The sequence below is a fragment of the Triturus cristatus genome, chromosome 4_1 (genome assembly GCF_964204655.1).
Source record: "Triturus cristatus chromosome 4_1, aTriCri1.1, whole genome shotgun sequence".
Taxonomy (NCBI): domain Eukaryota; kingdom Metazoa; phylum Chordata; class Amphibia; order Caudata; family Salamandridae; genus Triturus; species Triturus cristatus.
In genome coordinates this window covers 1,341,751,015-1,341,769,867 of record NC_140585.1, presented here as the reverse complement: position 1 = coordinate 1,341,769,867, position 18,853 = coordinate 1,341,751,015, and the positions used below count along the sequence as shown (strand labels likewise).

Sequence of the window (18,853 nt, the reverse complement as noted above, 5' to 3'; positions counted from 1 at the left end):
GTAGGGGTCTCTGAGAAAAGCACGTCTGAGTTACTTCAGTATCTGGCGTTAAATTACTGCCTTACCAAACAAGTTGGCTGCCATGTAGTGTAGTTTCTCTTTCCCTTATAGGCTCTGCGCATTGGAATAATATACACTATAGTTGTGGCATAGGACTGAGGTCAGTATGCCTCTATCGAGTACATTAAACTTAATTACTTTGTGTGCCAGCTAACTCAGAGGCCACTAGAAACTCCTTGCAAGCAGAGATGACAGCGTCTGGTCAGTGCGTCAGGCGGGGACTCGAATTCCTTCCGAACTTGCCGTGGCGAGCCGTATCGAGCTGTGCAGCCGAGCCGTCGTTTGCCATGGTAAGGGAAGGTAGATTTATACCTGGAAAGTGCTTAGGAATGTTAGCATTGACGTAAAGTCGGGCAGAGGAAGACGTCATGAATGAACCCCTAAGGAATAGTAGATCATGCATAATAGATGAGTTTTTGGAGAAATCAATAATCCTAGCTAGGGAAAGTTCCAAAGGCTTAAGGGTCTGGTTTCTAAGAACTCATGGCGTTAGGATGGACAGATGTAGGTGACCATCCCTATATTTGGATAGCACTGTTATGCCTAAATATGGGCAATGCGAATTGTGCCTATATAAGGATATGATTTAGGAATACCTATATACGGACATCTAAATCGAAACACAACACTACTTTAATAAGTGCTCTCAAACAGTTTTAGATGTGATTATGTGTGCTTCATTTAGCTGCACAGATGAAAGAAGCAGGTAAGCCATTATAATTGCTTGTGGCATATTTCCAAGGCACTGTTGCAACAGGATCATCCTCAATTTTAGGTTTAATGCGGAAAAGCACGATTCACAATATTTACAAGGCAGTGTTGACCCACTTGATGTGGATTGGTCAAACTTGGTTAAGGTGGTAAACTTTCGTTATGGACCTGGGGTCATATGTACTAACCTGTAACGTTACGCAGCTCTAGTCTTCTTGGACCGCCACAGTGCTCAGCCACATCTGTGAAGCGGTTCTCAGACTTATTTACTCCATTACTTTGAGGCATGGATTTTCAGCATGCACATGCAATAAATGTAGCTGGCTTGTCCCAATGCAGACACTCTTGAACCATTGTGCATGAGTACTTACTTTTGCGCTAGGCAATTACATTGATCAGCAGTGCATGTTGTGGCACAGGACTGAGCCATATATTTGTACATACAGTGCAGTGCTGTGTTTGGAAATTGGCTGAGGGCTGTGTTGAGCCAAGTGGGCTGACCCAATGCTCAGTGGCTTTTGGGTATAATTACAGGCCCATATCACCACAAGAGTGTCACTTTGAGTGGCTTTCCTGTGGCAATATGTGCTTCGCCTTATTTACAATGCAGCATTAAGCACTGTACGTAGCTTAACACTGCCTTGTTTATGAGGCATCCTTTCATGCTTTACTTAGCGTGGAAGGGGAGGGCAATGGGTTTGGCAGTGGGCGTTCCACCTTAGAACCCTTTTTTTACAATGTCTCCTATTTACAAGGGCAGACCTTCCTCCACATGAATATCTCCCCCTCAATGCAGACACCCTTACACTATGGTGCAAGGGTGCCTGTGTTGGGGCTTGGCTGATAACTTTTGCGCCAGTGCAGGGTGAAATGCAGGCCTACTTCATATTGTTGTAAATATGGTGCATCCCTGGGTTTCAGACGTGGCAGAGCGTGGTTTTAGGCCAAGGAGGCCAATGCCATGCTCTGTCGCTTCTCTGGTGAATATGCCTCTTTGCTTGATAATATTGCCCAGAGTTAGAAGACACATGTGTGGTCAATTGTCATTATATATATGCATATGTGCTGGATTACAAGTCCCTTACAGCACCATCATGTGTCTTTCTATGTATTTGTTAATGATGCAACAGCTCAAGGGACATGTGAATATACCCCCAAGTACCTATGTATATGGAATTTGATTTGCCCACAGTGTGGGTGGGCACTGAGACATAGTTGATGTATGCATGCAACATTACTCCCCACCCCCACCCCCCATGTCCCCGGCTGTTGCTTACCCTGTTGCTGATGTAGCTGGTCATAATCAGCACTGTCCTGTCCCTCAACTCCAAACACTGACTTCTCGCATATGACCGCGGACACCTGTTCCTCCAATGCGTCAAGCTGCTCCTGCGGCACTGGACTCCCACCTCTGGGCTGCAGTGCTGCCTGTCGATTGCCAGTTTCTGCTTAGTCTTGTGCCTGGCATCATAATAGCGCTTCTTACAGCCAGTCACCATCCTCTTGATTTCTGTTACTGCATTCAACTTGGTCACAATGGACTGGCACGTGGCATTTTTGGTTGACACCCTGGAGCTGACGAAGAGCTTGTGTTGGTTCTCCGTCACCTCAGCAATCAGGATCTAATTTTCCTCCTGACTGAATCTTGTTTTCCTCTTCCCCCGGGACTCTGGCTGGTCATCCTGGCTGTTAGGGGGGTTAGAGGGGTTGTTTTGTCCTGCTAAACTGGGTCCAGCCTGCTTCATTTTGCTTCCATGTAGTTTAATTTTTATTTTTTTATTTCGTGAGTTTTTTTGGTTATTTTTCCCATGAATCATGAAAAAAGTGATGTGAGGCTAACTAGCATGAGTTTTCCGGCTGCTAAATGGTAGGCAGTTACTTTTTAAACGTTAGCGGCAAGATTTTTTATTGCTGCAACACTAATGTTTACCACAACAATTGCCACAGCGATCTGTTCCGATCGCCATGTAGCGATGTACTGTAAATATGTCAGTACCATGGTAATAGTTTGACAATACACGGCGGTAAGAAAGTTGCCGCTAAGCAACGCTAACTTTGCTCAGTGCCAATTCTTGAAATTTTACCCCTCTGTTTTCTATGGCATTGCTGTCAGTTTATTAAACATTTGCTAAAATAGGCCAGAACAGAAACAAGAATTTCCAATGCACTAGGTCTCGCATTTAGAGCCATAGAACCAGGTCAGCAGAGTCGTTGTAAAGCCAGAGTTTAAGCTATTGGCATTGTAAATGACAATGCCTTTTATTTATGTTTTAAAAACGAAAACAAAAATAAAAGGCATTGTTATTTGCAATATCAATAGCTTAAAGTTACGTAAATGCGAGACCAATTGCACTGCAAGTCAAGGGCAAGGCAACTCAGAACTGAACTCAGGCAGAATAAATTGGAAAATATGTGAGTGTTTAGAAGTCAGGTTCCACTGCTGCGAATTCTTGCTCAATACAGTCAAAAAATGAACCTGGCACATGAGTGGCGGGCAGGTTAGACGTTCGGGTCAGTAACAGGCTTACATGCCCTCATGATAACCCTCATCACATACCTCTATTCCCCATCTCTTAAACAAAGATATACATACACTTTATAAAGATATCTTGTTACATTCAGACTCGTAGTAGTATTTGAAGCTAACATCCAAATATGTACGCTAATTTCTGCAGCGGAGTCAACCTACAAAGCAGTCGTATCAGCATTCGACTGCCAACATACAGCACTGCCTAAAGCAGAGGCAGCAAGCAGTTGTAACTTAAGTCTCACAGGTATGCCCATGCAGGGAGTTAGGGGCGGTAGGCAGTTTGGAGGGCCAGTACCTACAGCTTTAAATGACATTTAGAAACAAAGCAGCGTCAGGCGCCTCCCTTAAGAATGTTCCCTTGTCTTGAGACGAGTGCTGATGTCTGTACCCAACCGGGAGACCTGAATGATCTGCCGCTGACCGCGGCCCCCGCAGGGGGCCACTCGGCGGTCGGCGCCTTAGTGGCCCCGGGGCCCCGGTCACCCCTCCCCACTCCCTCCTTCGGGGGGGGGGGGCAGGGACACAGACTGGTGCCCCCCTCCGTGTCAGGGCCGGAAGTGACGCGCAATGCGCGTCACTTCCGGGCCCAGGTGTGAGGGGGAGGCTATTTAGCCTTCCCCCACCCTCACTGGCGACCTCTTTTGTCGCCCACCTCGCCTTTTATCGGTCGTCTCCCGTTGATCGTCGACCGTCAGCTGCTCGAATAAATTGGTGGTGAGTTTGCCGGTTTGACCCCCTCGCCCCGGCCCTGTCCCTGGGCAGTACCAGGAGACGGGGCCCTGTGGTCGGAGTACCACGGGCGGGGGGGGGGCCGTGCTCGGAGCAAAGCTCGTGGGGTTGTTCATGAAATTATTCCGCCGCGGCTTTCCTTTCTCCCCGGCCTGGATGGTAGTAGCGTGGGTGGTGGGGGTCGTGGGTGCTCGGTTTGGGGGCCCTGCTCTTGCTTGCCCTGGGTGTTGTGTGCGACCCTGCCCCCCCTCCCTCCCCAGCGTGGGTGCATGGCTGGGGACGTTGCTTCGTGCGCGAATGTTTGTGTTTTTGCGTCTCGGGGCCTAACGCGCGGTGTTGCGCGGACACCCCGCCTCACCTGGTGCTCACGGCTGGTCCGTGGGGACCCGCGCCCGTCTCTGGAGCTTCGGGAACCGGGGTCGAACCTCGGAGTCCTGGGATTATAGATGTATGTTTGGGGTGCTTTCAGTGCTCCGGCGGCTGACCACTGGGTCGTGCACCCGGTGCCCTGGTCCGGGGGAACCGCGCCCGGCTCGATTTTCGAACCGGCGGCCTGCTATGCTCGATGTGGCTCTGCCGGCAGAGCGTTAGAATATAAAGTAAGTCTCTGCTTTGGTTGGCAGTCTTCCTGTGTTGGTTCATGGGAAGTACCGGACCGGGCACGGTTGTATGAGTATGGAGGGCTTAGCCCTCTGAACCGATGGGCTGCGATTCTGGGCAATTCTCTCAACCGCACAGTGCCTGAATGTGTAACGTAAATACGGGCTATGTTAAAGCGCCCCAATAACTTTGGGTCGGGTTCGCGCTATATAAATACAACAGGCGGCATGCTATGCTACACACGGGGGCGGGGCTCGCGAGATCGGGGACGGTAGAGCATGCGAAGATTAGGATAAGCCCCCCCGGCCCCGGGGGTATGTTGGACGGTGATCAGGACCGGGGACAGTCGGGCAGGAGACACGGTACTAAGCACCCAGTGCCGGACCGTGTGATTTAAATGCGGCGCTCATGTAAAACGCTCCAAGACCTTCAGGTTGGTCTTGCGCTATGTAAACCGGCAGCATGTAGTGGCTGGCGGCCTAGAAGGCCGATGCTTGGTGCAGAGACAGCATGGTGCAGGAGAATTTTGCGCCCATACCTTCTGGTTGAGAGTGCGCTACATAAATATGCACGCTGCAACTGCTGGCTGCCTTTAGGGCCTTAAGTGACATATATGGGGATCCAAGTGCAGTTAGCATGGGATTTGAACGAGCAGGTCAGGTAGAAAGCGGAAGGGATGGGCCTCGGCTGGACTGCTGATTTGGGTGCTGGTAACCAGAGTTCGATCATTTTGGGTCGCGTCCACATCCTGTGATTCTGGCCGAATCACTTAATCACCCCGTGCCTGAATGCGTAATGTAAATACGGTGCTCATGTTAAGTCCTCCAATACCTTCCGGTCGAGTTCGCGCTATATAAATATGCAACATGTAATTGCTGGCTTCCTATAAGCCAGATACATGACACAAGTACAAGCATTATTCACATCACGCGCTTACGGGCATTACTAAACCCCCCGCACCTCAACGGTTAATCTGGTGCGGTACTCGCGTGATTTGGCACGGGGTTCGTGTTATATGGTACGAATCTCTCACGCTCCCCGTGCCTGCTTGTCTGATGTAAATACGGTGCTCATGTAAAGCGCTCCAATACCTCGGGTCGATTTCGTATTGGAACATCTAATACGGTACTGAGCTCCCAGTGCCTTGTGATGCTCATGCAAAGCGCTCAATACCTCGGGTCGATTTCGGGCTATATAGTAGGCAACAGGTATTGGTTGGTTGCCTACATGGGCAGATGCGCGATGCATAGATTGCTTGGCCACAAGAATTTGGCGCCAATTCCTTCGGGTCGTGTTGGCGCTAGATGAATATGCAAGCTACGATTGCTGGAGGCCGATGAGCTCATGTGCAGGCAGTGTTCGCAAGATCTCGATCGTGCCTATATGCGCGCGCATTGGGCGATTCAGGACATTACTCGTTGGCGCGTATTACTGTTTTAAGGAACTTCGTCGTTCCCCGCGCAGGCATGTGTAGCATGTAGCGGGCGTCCAGCGCTCCAGTACATGCGCCCTCACCTGACCTGAGTTAGGTGGTACGGTGCTCGCGTCCAGGCTCAGTTGCCTTGGCGCGCGGTGGCGTTAGCGACAGAGGCTTCGCGTAAACGGGTTGTTTGGCCTCGCGTATATTGGGGCCGGTAGATTGACGTGGTGGCCTATCGCTCCATACGCTGAGCTGGGGGAAGCGCCCCCGCTACTGTCGCGTGATGTAAAGGGGACAGTTGTGCGAGTCACGAACGAAGCCAATAGTGCGGACTTGTGGTAGGTATGATGTTACGCGTATCATACAGCTAGGAGCTAGGTCAGAAACAGCGAAATTACAAGTCGGCCCGCACAGTATGCTGAGCACATAGTTGTGCTTTGGGCCCCCCACACCTCAAGGGTTAATCTGGGGCGGTGCTCGCGTGCTCTGTATGTGTAACGTAAATACGGTGCTCATGTAAAGCGGTGCAATACCTTTGGCGGCGAGTTCGCGCCATACAAATATGCAACATGTATGTGCTGGCTTCCTATATGGCAGATAAATGACACAAGTGCGTGCATTGTTCACATACGCGATTACGGGCATTAATAAACACCCCGCACCTCAATGGAAAATCTGGTGCGGTGCTCGCGTGATCCGGTTTGGGGAGCGGGTAATATGGTACGAATTTCTTAAGCACCCCCGTGTGAAGATGTAATGTAAATACGGTGCTCATGTAAAGTGCTCCAATGCCTTCCGGTCGAGTTCGCACTATATAAATATGCATCATGTAATTGCAGGCTTCCTATAAGGCAGATACATGATACCAGTACATGCACTGTTCACATCATGCGATTACGGGTATTACTAATCCCCCCCGCACCTCAAGGGTTAATCTGGTGCGGTGCTCGCGTGACCTGGAACGGGGTTCGTGTTCTATGGTACGAATCTCTCACGCTCCCCGTGCCTGTATGTGTAACGTAAATACAGTGCTCATGTAAAGCGGTGCAATACCTTTGGCGTAGAGTTTGCGCTATACAATATGCAACATGTATGTGCCGGCTTGCTATAATGCAGACACATGATACAAGTGTACGTATTATTCACAAGAATTGTTTGTGCCCACATTCGCCCGCATTAGATGATTCCGGGCATTACGACACCCCCTGCACCCGAATGGGTTATTCGGTCGGTGCTTGTGTCCGGCGCTCGAATAATTTCACGCACATTACGGTTTGAGCTAATCACTAATCGACCGTGCCCGAATAGGTATGTGAATACGGGGCTCATGTACTGCACTCGAACACCTTCGGGCAGGTCACGCTGTGACTCTGGGCAGATAATTTAATATCCACGTGCCCGATGATGCATGTATATACGGTACTCATGAATGGCGCGCCATTACCTTCGGATCGAGTTCGCGCTGGGTTGCGACGCTGGGTAAATCAATGAATATCGCTGCGCCCGAATATGTATGCGAGCTGCTGGACCTGGTATGCCTGGGTTCCCGAGGGTCACGGACCTGGCGGCTCATGATCTCACTCCCGTGCCCGAATATGTGTGTAAATATGTTGCTCATGCACAGCGCTGCCATACCATTCGGGTCGAGTTCGCGCAATATGAGAGTGCTAATTACAGCAAGGGTCGCGCGGTACGATCCTGACCACACGTGACCACGTGTAGCTCGTCTCCAACCTTTTTGCTGAAAGGGGGCTTGGGTCGTTTGTCATTGTTGTTGTTGTCTCGACACCCACCCCCATTGCTTACGGCCTCGCGCTCCCAAGTGCATCAGTCCTTGGGTAGGACGGACCAGAGTCGGGATAGTCCTAACGTAGAACGGTCATTGCCATATTAGTAACAGTTAAACACGGGTCGCTGCCGACAGTCTATAAGAGGTATGCTTATGCCCGCAACTCTGCCCCGCCAACATGCTTATGTGGGCCGCCTTCAACTGTCACTCATAGTGGCACTGATATGGGGGAAACCACACATAACTAACTGTAACCTAGACACCCAGGTGGGTGCCTAGTCGGGCAGGGCAACGCAACCGAGATAGAATGGTAGTTATTATCTAATGTTAAAGGAAGTCTGGTTTGAGCCACTAGATGAGTGTAGATATGGGTGTAGCTCAGTGCCCCAATCGCATTGAATACGGGGACGCACTGACTTAGCACCACATAGGTTACCGGCGTGATTGACCAGGGGGTTGCGGGTGCGCCGCTCGCGAGCAGATTTTAACCCGTGGTTGTTCGGTGTCTTGGACCACTGCAACCAAAGACAGATTTGGGTTGCTTCAGTAAAGACCTTCCACCCGCGCTTTAGCCAGAGCGGCTTGTGGGTGATATAGTTGTTATATAGCAAGGGTGCGGTCGTTCAAAAAGTTTGGTAAACACCACGTAGAGCCTCATGGCGTCAGGGCATTATGGACCATGCAGCATTCGCAACATTCAGAATAGGGCCGGTATTTGCACCAAAGTTTCCGGTTGGTTCCCACAGACTTGTCCGCCCCCGAGGTTACCCTTTAGGGGTGGAACCTGAGACTAAGGGGGCATCTCCTGCTCGGGCGTCACAAATAAGCGTTAGCTACGCGGGGATGGAGTACCATGCAGGTCCTGCCACCACTGGGTTCCCTCCAGTCGATGGGATCATTTTAGGTGGGCCCACGAAGTCTACGGTTCCTGGGAAGCTTCCAGCCGTGGGCAGGTAGCAACAGATGAAAGTATCAGCGTGTGGGTATAGGACATCTGCTTTCTGGGAGCACCGTGCCCTGGGAGCACGCGCGTTGCCCTAATTCTGAGACCTACCCATAAAGGGGCAGAGTAGCAAAACAAGTAAATAGGCTCCATAGGCGGGCCTCGGGCCTCACAGCTGGGCCCAGGGAAAATAGGGCTTTTCTTAATGTCTAGAGGACCATTGCGGTTGGGGGTATCCCCCACCGGATTCCCTGGTCGCGTACCACAGCTGCGGGAGACTGGGATCCGGGTTTACGGACACGTTACCGCGCCAGGGGCGCTGCCAGCAAACATACGGTGCTGCTGTCCCAGTAATTGGGGTGTCGGCGGGGCAATCGCAAGGGGACAGTATGTCAATAGTACATTTGACACGCCCAGGGTGCACTAAATCTCCACTTCAACGGAGCAGGAATTTGGCACCGCTGGGGATGCTCTGGGTTTGCGGTGGGGGGCCCCCCGCCACCCTCCTTCTGAGGAGCATGATGGGAGGGGCGTAGTAGGACTTAGTCAATCCTCAATGCTTGAACTTTACTGACGGCGCGCAATGTTAAGCCAGACAGATTCCCGAAGCTGGTATACCTAGGGGGTTACATCACTGAGGGATCTGTAGGGGCATAATTCCCATAAGGAATAGGGGATGGTGGGCAGGGGCAGGAGTCGCCCCTTGCCCACGGTCACGCGCTGGCAGCTAGGAGCACTCCTGTGCTCCAGGTTTAGCAATCAGAGGGGGCTGGCCAAAGGTTAAGTGAACCCCCTCTCGCCTTCATAGCCTAAGAGGGCAGGCCCAGAATTGTGAAGAGGGTAACCTGCCCGCATGGGGGGCGAATAGTTCTTGGCACATCTCCCCAGGCCCAACTGGTCCTTTATTTCAGCAGACCCTATTCCGATTAGGATAGCGTCTCGGGCCTTGGGGGCTTAGATGGGGCCATCTACAACACCAGGAGCTATAGCTCAATGGTAAGTCTTGGGTTCGAGTCCCGCAAACGCTGTCAAAGTGTCATAAGTTGGCAAAATTTCAAACTCTTCTTTAACCAGGAGCCATAGCTCAATAAGTCTTGTGCCTACGGTTGTAATGGTCTCACAGGACAAGGGTTCGAGTCCCGCGAGCACTGTCAAACTGTCATGAGGTGGCAGAATGTCAAACTCTTCTGTCTGCAGGGATGGTTCCCTTGCAGCTAGTTGCAGGAAGCCCTAGATAGGAGAGGTGCAGGTAAGACTATAGCGGGTTGGTGGGGGGCCCTGGCTGCGACGGTTAGCCGCCTCCAGGGCTGTGGCGGAGTTACAGGGCGATCTGGAAGCAGGCCGGTACAAAGGGTACCTCTGCGCGGCACCACGTGGTGCCTGAGCCAAAACGAGGAGCCTCCAGAGAGGTCCCGGAAGCCGGTCGGCGCCCCGCTAGGCCTGCGGGCGGTTGTGGGCCTGAACAACCGGGGGCTTGCTATGCGACGCTCCGCCCCGAGAGGGGGGGTGTGAGTAGAATTTCAACGGCACGTGATCGTAAAAAAGAATCACTTGGGGGGCAGCACTTGCGGGTCGTTCCCGTGCTGCCCGGCTCATCAGGCGGGCAGGTGAAGTAGATGGCCACCTGCCCTTGGATCGCCCGTAAGATAACCCACCTATTACATATACTGGAATTATGTAATAAACCTGCAGCATTTGTTACCCACTTACAACTGTTTCTTGTGTTTTCATTGGGTAACCTAATTTGGGGGAGGGGGGAAAGCGGGGTGCCCCTGGGGGTACTATGCCGCTGACCGCGGCCCCCGCAGGGGGCCACTCGGCGGTCGGCGCCTTAGTGGCCCCGGTCACCCCTCCCCACTCCCTCCTTCGGGGGGGGCAGGGACACAGACTGGTTCCCCCCCTCCGTGTCAGGGCCGGAAGTGACGCGCAATGCGCGTCACTTCCGGGCCCAGGTGTGAGGGGGAGGCTATTTAGCCTTCCCCCACCCTCACTGGCGACCTCTTTTGTCGCCCACCTCGCCTTTTCCCTCCCTACCGCTTACCCGGCGTAGGCATGGTTGGGGGGGGGTTTTCTGAGCGTTGTAATGTTTTCCTTTTCGTTGCAGGCGGAGTTACAGGGCGATCTGGAAGCAGGCCGGTACAAAGGGTACCTCTGCGCGGCACCACGTGGTGCCTGAGCCAAAACGAGGAGCCTCCAGAGAGGTCCCGGAAGCCGGTCGGCGCCCCGCTAGGCCTGCGGGCAGTTGTGGGCCTGAACAACCGGGGACTTGCTATGCGACGCTCCGCCCCGAGAGGGGGGGTGTGAGTAGAATTTCAACGGCACGTGATCGTAAAAAAGAATCACTTGGGGGGCAGCACTTGCGGGTCGTTCCCGTGCTGCCCGGCTCGTCAGGCGGGCAGGTGAAGTAGATGGCCACCTGCCCTTGGATCGCCCGTAAGATAACCCACCTATTACATATACTGGAATTATGTAATAAACCTGCAGCATTTGTTACCCACTTACAACTGTTTCTTGTGTTTTCATTGGGTAACCTAATTTGGGGGAGGGGGGAAAGCGGGGTGCCCCTGGGGGTACTAACGTTACATACCAACTGCAAGAGGAAGGAGCACTGCAACCAGACATTTACAACATCTCCATAGGACAGCGATACTAGAAGAAGCAGCATATGGGAAATTGCATCCGTTAGGGGTACGACTCCCTACTCACAGAAGAATGTGACCATGATGTGCATGCTGTCCTTCAAAGTGATGCCTCCTGGACAAAATGCTGGTGCAACATCTTTCCGATCTACTTCTTTACATAGGCTGAAGAAAATGCGCCGTACTGTCCAAATAAAATCTCGAAATTCCGCCTCCTAAACCAGCTAAGCCACATGACTTTAGAAACAAAAATGGGACGTGAGACAGCCGTGCTTCAAGCATTGCCATCATCTAAATATAAGAAAGATAAACATGCATTGTGTGGTATGGCTACACAGAGATAAGGCCGGAAGATTTATGCAGTTTTTAAGGTGTTTATGAAACTTAAGGATTTACAATATCTTCCTGCGTTCCGTATACTGACTCATTTTAAAAAGGGTAAACATTTCTAAACTGAAAGGATTTAGCATTCTAAAGGTGCCTCTTCGCAAATGGCAAGCGGCAAAGCCAATAGTTTCAAAGGCGAGACGGCCAATGGCTTTGTTTATGCACCAAACTTAATCATGCGCATAAGTTTAGTATTCACGGGCGCCGCACTTCATCATGCGAATAAGTTTAATATTCATGAATGCGCGCCGCACTTCATGTTGTATGTAGCACGGTGCCCGCTTGTGTAATTAGGTTTGTATTAATAAAAGGTTAACATGGCCTTTGCATTTAAGCTTAACAATTTATCACCATACATACATTAATTAGTGAGAAATCGAGCCTCGGAGTGTGCAATACTGCGTCAGTCACAACCCATTAGGGAAACAAAGGCCAAAAAATGCTGTTTATGCGCATGATGAAGTGCGGCACCCGTGAATATGGGCATGGCGGCGCCCGTGAATATTAAACTTATTCGCATGGTGAAGTGCGGCGCCCGTGAATACTAAACTTATCTCGACTGTGGATGGTTAAGAAAGACCCTCTCGGACAAACATTAACCAGAAGAGTGGAGGGAAACTGTACTTAGGCGGTGCTGCTTCCCGAATATCCGGAAGTGACGCATCGGATCAACAGCCAATTATAAGCCCTATAAAGAAAAGCAATGGCATTGTTTACAAATGGCTAGCGGCAGGAGAAATTCCCCGGTAAAAGAATGAGTTTCTCCCCATTAACAGATTACTTGATGTCGCGGAGAGACAGCGAATGCGCGCTGCCTAGCCGGGACCTAAAAAGTCAGCACGTTCTTCACATTGTAAACGGACATGAACAGATCCAGCACGTCAGTGTTTACATTTCTGTTGAAGGAAAAGTGAATTGTGTCATTGTGTATTAGTCTATGCTGATCCTAGGAAAATGTTTGCAAGCTTCCAGTAACTTGCTTTTTATTGATATGCAAAGAATTTTGGTTCATATTTACAAGACCCTATCGCTTCCACAACAAATATATGACGTTACACCGCGAGCAAATACCACGCGGTAGGTTACAACGCGGACATTACATCGTCCGCGTTACCACGCATGGCATTACATCGCAAGTCGTTTCTACGACTTGCACTAGATGGCACGCTGGACTTAGGAATAGTATAAATTACTATTCCTACTCCAGTTAGTGCAACAGCAGGGAATGTGTTGGATTTATAATCCAACACATTCCCTGGTGTTGCATGCCATCTAGCGACTTGCGATGTAATGCCATGCGTGGTAACAACGCGGACGATGTAACGTCTGCGTTGTTATCAACGCGCGTGGTAAACGCTGTCTCCCACCACAACGTCACTAAAAGTGACGTTATGGTGGTGATTGGAGGTTCGCTATATTAACAAGACAGCGTTAAGACACTTAACATGGCTTAAACCTGCCTTGTAAATAAGGCCCCCTTTCACTCTACTCTTAGCATGAAAGAGGCTTTCAATGGGTGTCATGGTGGGCTTTCCACCCCAATACCCATTGATTTTGACGCTGCCCCATATTTACAAGAGTCGTGTAAATAGGAGGCAGCCCCAAAATTAAGACCAGGGAAAACCTAGTCTTAAACTGGCGAAACGAGGAGAAATGCTATATTTCTCTTTGTTTTTGTTGTTTCCATGTGTGCAGCGCACATAGAAACAACAGGTTGGCGACATAGTGCAAGGGTGTCTGTGTCAATGCCAATTATTGTTTATATGCAAGAAGGTCCCCCTTCCTGCACATAAACAATCATTTTGAAAAAATTGCATTTTGCAACTTCTATGTGTGCTGCATTCAGTAGCACACATAGAAGTTACAAAATGGCATTTAAAGATTATTTATGTGCAGGAAGGGTTACCTTCCTGCACATAAACAATCATTGGAGTTAACACAGGCACCCTTGCACTATGTCGCAAACCTGTTGTTTCTATGTGAACAACATAAAGTTAGCACCTGCGCAGGGGGAAACGCAGAGCTGCACATTATTCTGTTAAATATGGTGCAGCCCTGTGTTTCTAAAGTGACGAAGTGTGTTGTTAGCCTTCTGGGCTTCACAACACGCTTCGCCACTTTATTGTAAATATGCCCCTCTGTGTGAGTCAAAAATCTGGTTACTTTCACTGTTCTTGAGATCACCAGAATTGTGAACACTGAAATCTTATAATGCCACACAAGACACTGTCCAGTTTCAAATTAGCTTATAAGGCGACTGCTGAATGTGTGCCCACCAAACATACCAATTCAATAGGGCAAGAATGTTTTTTTCTTACCCCGATAAACTTTCTTAGAAATTGCCGGGACGATGCAATATCAGTATCTGATAGCTCAAGGAAGTCACCCATCATACCCTCCTCTGTCGCTGGCACATCCTTATAGAAATTTCTTGATATGGCATAAAACTGTATCTCGCCATCAATAACTTGGCTCGTCAAGGCATAAAGCTTCACTGAAAAAGATTAATACAGAGTCATTACTGAGTTGTTATAACAACAATCCAAATATCACCAGTAGTACTACTATACTACTACTAATAATACTAATACTAATAATATATACAATATTAATACATAATAAGATGAATACATGTTGTTTGAAATTCACTAAAACAGGCAAATCTCTAAGGGAAGTATTTGGTGATGTGTGGATATTTATAATTACTGACCTTTTGTTGAAGTGCAAATTTTGTTTTTGGCTTCTTATTAGAGACTTTTAACCGCAGATTCTTCACCCTTTGAATACTCCTCAGGTGTCAGTCTGTACCCAGAAAAAAACAACACCCCTGTGCCACACAGCTCCACAATGATGTCACTCCACTCTGAAAGGGGCACGCAAGGCCCCATTTAGGCATCACTCATTTATGCTGACATCAGTTACTTTCTATCTGTGCCAACAGTCACAGACCCAGAGCCTACCCTCATCTCATTGAGACAATTTCTCAAAAAATTCTGGGAAATTCTAAAGTGTTCAAGGGACTATGTCACCACCCAAATCTACAGCGTTCAATCCCTGTAGCAAATGACAAAAAAAAAGGTCTGTGACAGATTAGCAAGTGGTTTGTCTATGGTTCCTAGGGTCAGACCACAACTCCAAGGCCTGCAGTGACAGTGCCTTGATGCACCCGAAGATCCTCCGGGATTGGAAAGCAGAGCTGTTTATTTTGAACCACTGCAAGATTCTGCGTCTTGTTGTAGTCCAAGGAGAGGTTCCGGTACTGCTTCTGCGTTCGATTACTTAACAGATTATCATTTTGGTCCAAATATTTGTGTAAGTCAGAGAAAAAATACAAAAAGTCTAAGCAGGACTTTGCCCCTTCTTGTCACGTTCAATGAACCCAAAAGGCGCGAGGGCATCAATGTGCCTCCCAATGACACACTGGAAGCTGTTTCCCCTCAGAGGTGACACTAACCTTGTACTGAGGCAGCCTGAGCTCCCAGGGCAGTTGGCTACGTCGGACCAAATCAAAGAATTCTGTGATGCTGTGCTGCAGCTTTATGGCATGCTACCGGCACCCTCTGGCTCACCTTTGGACCCCAAGAAACCGAGGTGTCTGACAACTGGGCTTTCGCCGGTGGGTTCAACCTTGGCGCCAGTCAGGTCCCCTGATATAATTCTGTGCTCCAGGCAGACCTCAGTTGTGGCTCCCTCTCTGATACCACATTCCCAATGCAGATCATGATCTTCTGATTCCGATGCCAACACCATTGACTCTTGACAACAGCGGCCATCACATTTTGCTGTCAAATGGCGAAATGGCAGCACCTCAACCTCGACCAAGATCGCAGGCCTCTCTCTTGGACCCACAGTCTACTGACCACCTCTCTGATTCTGATATGGTGCCCCTGCCTCTCAGAAGAGCTTATGACCTACATGAATTGTTTAGCACTGATTCAAATAATGCTGGATATGATGCTGTGGATGAATTTGCCCAACCTTATCAGGAGGACAATTGGTTTGAAGACTTCCAGAATACCAGTGGTCAGGATACTTCCCTGGATACTTTATTGGTTTCACCTCTGAGCCTTGCCACAGAGGAAAGCGTCTCCTCTCTAATGGTTGTGCAGCAGGTGGGAGAGGTCCATAATCTTCATCTCCCTACTCAGGAAATTATGACCAATGCTATAACCTAGGTGCTTCAGCCCTGTCAAATAAGCTCTGATCCCCTACTTTCCATCAACAAGGCTCCTACAGACACGCTTTTGGGGACCTGGCCTAAACCCTTTTCAGGCCCCACTCTCAATCAGCAGGTCACCAGGCGCCATCGCCATGCTTCGGTTGACCCAGATTTCCTCACCCAGCTCCCCACACGTGAGAGCCTTGTGGTACATACTTTGGCTAGAAAGGTCAACCAGAATGAGTTCCCTTCTACTTCCTCCAACAGAATCAAACAGAATCGAGATTTTTAAAAGGCGTGCTTTCTCATCTACAAGTTTGGCCCTTCACTCTATCAATGTCAACTGTATTTTAGGATGCTACACTCACGCTTGGTGGAACTTGGTGGCCGAGGTGTTGCCTGTTCTACCTGAGGAATCGATAGTCATATTCCCATACAAGACAGTCAAGATGTGGGTGAATTTACCCTCTGCTGTGGGCTCCATACCACGGACTCTACTGGTAGAAAAATAGGCACCAGTGTGGCCATTCGCAGGCGTGCTTTGATATGGTCCACTGGTTTTTCGGGTGATATTCAGGCTGTGTCATGGACATGCTCTTCAATGGTTCCTATTTTTTCAGGGATAAAGCCAACTCGGCCCTGGGATTTTATCAAGATAGCAGGGCCACAGCATACTCTCCATGCCATTTATTCACCTCCACATAAGCTTCGTGACCTGGTTTGACTCCTCCTTGGCTATGGTTGGGGTTTCCAATACTGCCAGCAGATACAACCAGTTCAATACCCCCAGCCCATATGTGGCCATGGCGCTGAACCCACAGACTATGTGGACAACAGGGGCAGTGTGCAGCTCAGTCTTCAGCCACTCCTGCTGCTGCAGCCCCCAAACCTTTTTAGCATACCCTTGTTTGCACTCAGCAACCCTGTCGGAGGCAGGGTACCAACATTTCCTGCCAGCATGACAGACAACAACTTCAGGTGATTGGTTTTATAATTCGGTCCTTTTACGCCTGCATTTCCCGTTCTCCAGGCAGTCAACCTTTCTCCACCTGGAGGGAGACCATCTGGTTCTATGACGGTTGTGATTTTAATAGTGTTAGCGGAAAAAAGTGATAAATTAAAAATACCTCCTATCCTGTACTTTTGTTTCATTCGTCAGGATGGGGTAAGATTCAACAGTGTGTGGTGCTCTGATGGATGTGTGAATGGTCCACCGCACCTATATAATGATGATTTCAGTGGTCGACATATTTCAGTCCTCGGGTGTCTCTAAAGATCGGTGGACTTTCATCAGGCCCGTAGTCATAGCGATAACGTGGGTAAGTTAATGTCACTTACCCATCTTTGTCATTATTTAATGTAATCAATGCGTTTATAGGTTATGGTTCTACCTATAACTTCGGCCAGGAATATAAACCCCTTGACTCCTTTTATTTTCTCACCTATGACTAGCCATTCACCGGCAGAAATCGACCTGTCGCTTTAAAAATTGTCTCCTCACTCCAGGCCACGCCCACTAGTCATGTGACCAGGAAGTGAGGAGTATTTAGTTGAAGCCTTGCTGCCCATTCAGTAACATCCGGGCGCCTGGGGGAAGCACCGCAGGTTTGTGGCAGGCAGTCGGTGAGCTGAGGTAAGAATATGAAGGGAAGAGCTGGTGGCCACGCACACGTGAGGCACTTAGAGTTAAGTGTTCTGACCATTGCCGCCCGTGTTTTGTGTTTCTTGTCCAACAGTAATGCAGCACCGTCTGTCTCCCTTATGAGCCCATGACACGATTCGAGTAAGAATCGCGAGTGAGTCTTGAGTCGTTTCCTTTTTCCACCGTGTTCTGTTTTTAAATAATTTCCTTAGCGCACGCATGTCACAAATAGAGTTTTTTTCACGTGCGTCTTTGTCCGCTCTATAGAATCACACATCAAGTATACTCACAATTGCTGTGTAGCCGTAAGACACCCACGATTTCCACAATGATTTAGTGGGTTGATGCTAATTTCGCATAATATGGAACGAATGCTCGGTTCCAACAACCAATGGTAATTACATGGGGCGCATAACTCAGAATGGGGTGATTATATGCGCACAAATGAGAGTTCACACGGAAATGGGCACTGTTCATTCTAATTCTAAATAGATCATTTTCTGATTGCCCAGAACTGTATGTGCTTTTTTCAGGTTCATCTGTACACAGAGGACTCCTTGAACCCTTTTTACCACCTTCGCAAGTATATGTAGGTGGCACACAGACGCTCCAGGGTTGGATGCACCTTAGTGCGTGTAGACCGCCCGGTGTGTTGATAGGTCCTGACGAAAACCTGTGATTACACTCAAAGGTTGAAACATGTAGACTGTCAATATTTGGATAATACTTTAGGTCAAATTAAACCTACATTAGTATTACACTTTACCACTTTTTTAATCATGACCCTGCTGCTCCATATTAAATTTGTTAGTGAGTACAGTAGGATTACTTTTAACTTTATTTCACTCACTCACACACGTCACTTACACGTACTGATGTAATAACAAACCTGCTACGCTGTAATCAGGCGTGGAAGCACACCCGAGTGGTATTCGACTGCTCGGGTGGACCCCGATGATGAAGCATGTCACCAACCAGGTTGGTGAGTGAGGGGTTTCATAAAAAAGAAATAATTTCTCTTTTTGCTTCTCTGAGAACTCTCTAACAGACAGAAGGTCTTTACCTTCTCTCATTTAAGGATACCCCCTTCTTTGTTTATTTTGTGTCCCCCTGACAAAGCCTGGAGGTCTTCTATAATTATAATAAACTAGCTTCGAGCATGTGGAGGGTAAAAAGGCGCTATAGTCCTGCTTCCACCATTATTATAATATGAGTTCCCCTTTTGTTCTATATGGAATTGTAAC

The 18,853-nt window shown here is 49.0% G+C and overlaps 1 protein-coding gene across 1 annotated transcript in view; it reads right to left on the bottom strand.

Moving 5' to 3' along the window:
* Positions 1-18,853, bottom strand: part of NTMT2 (N-terminal Xaa-Pro-Lys N-methyltransferase 2) — a 710,251-nt gene that overhangs the window by 475,052 nt on the left and 216,346 nt on the right. Inside the window, exon 2 of the mRNA XM_085654828.1 lies at positions 14,127-14,302. Within this exon, the coding sequence (XP_085510954.1) occupies positions 14,127-14,302 (176 nt within the window). The remainder of the gene's footprint in view (positions 1-14,126; positions 14,303-18,853) is intronic.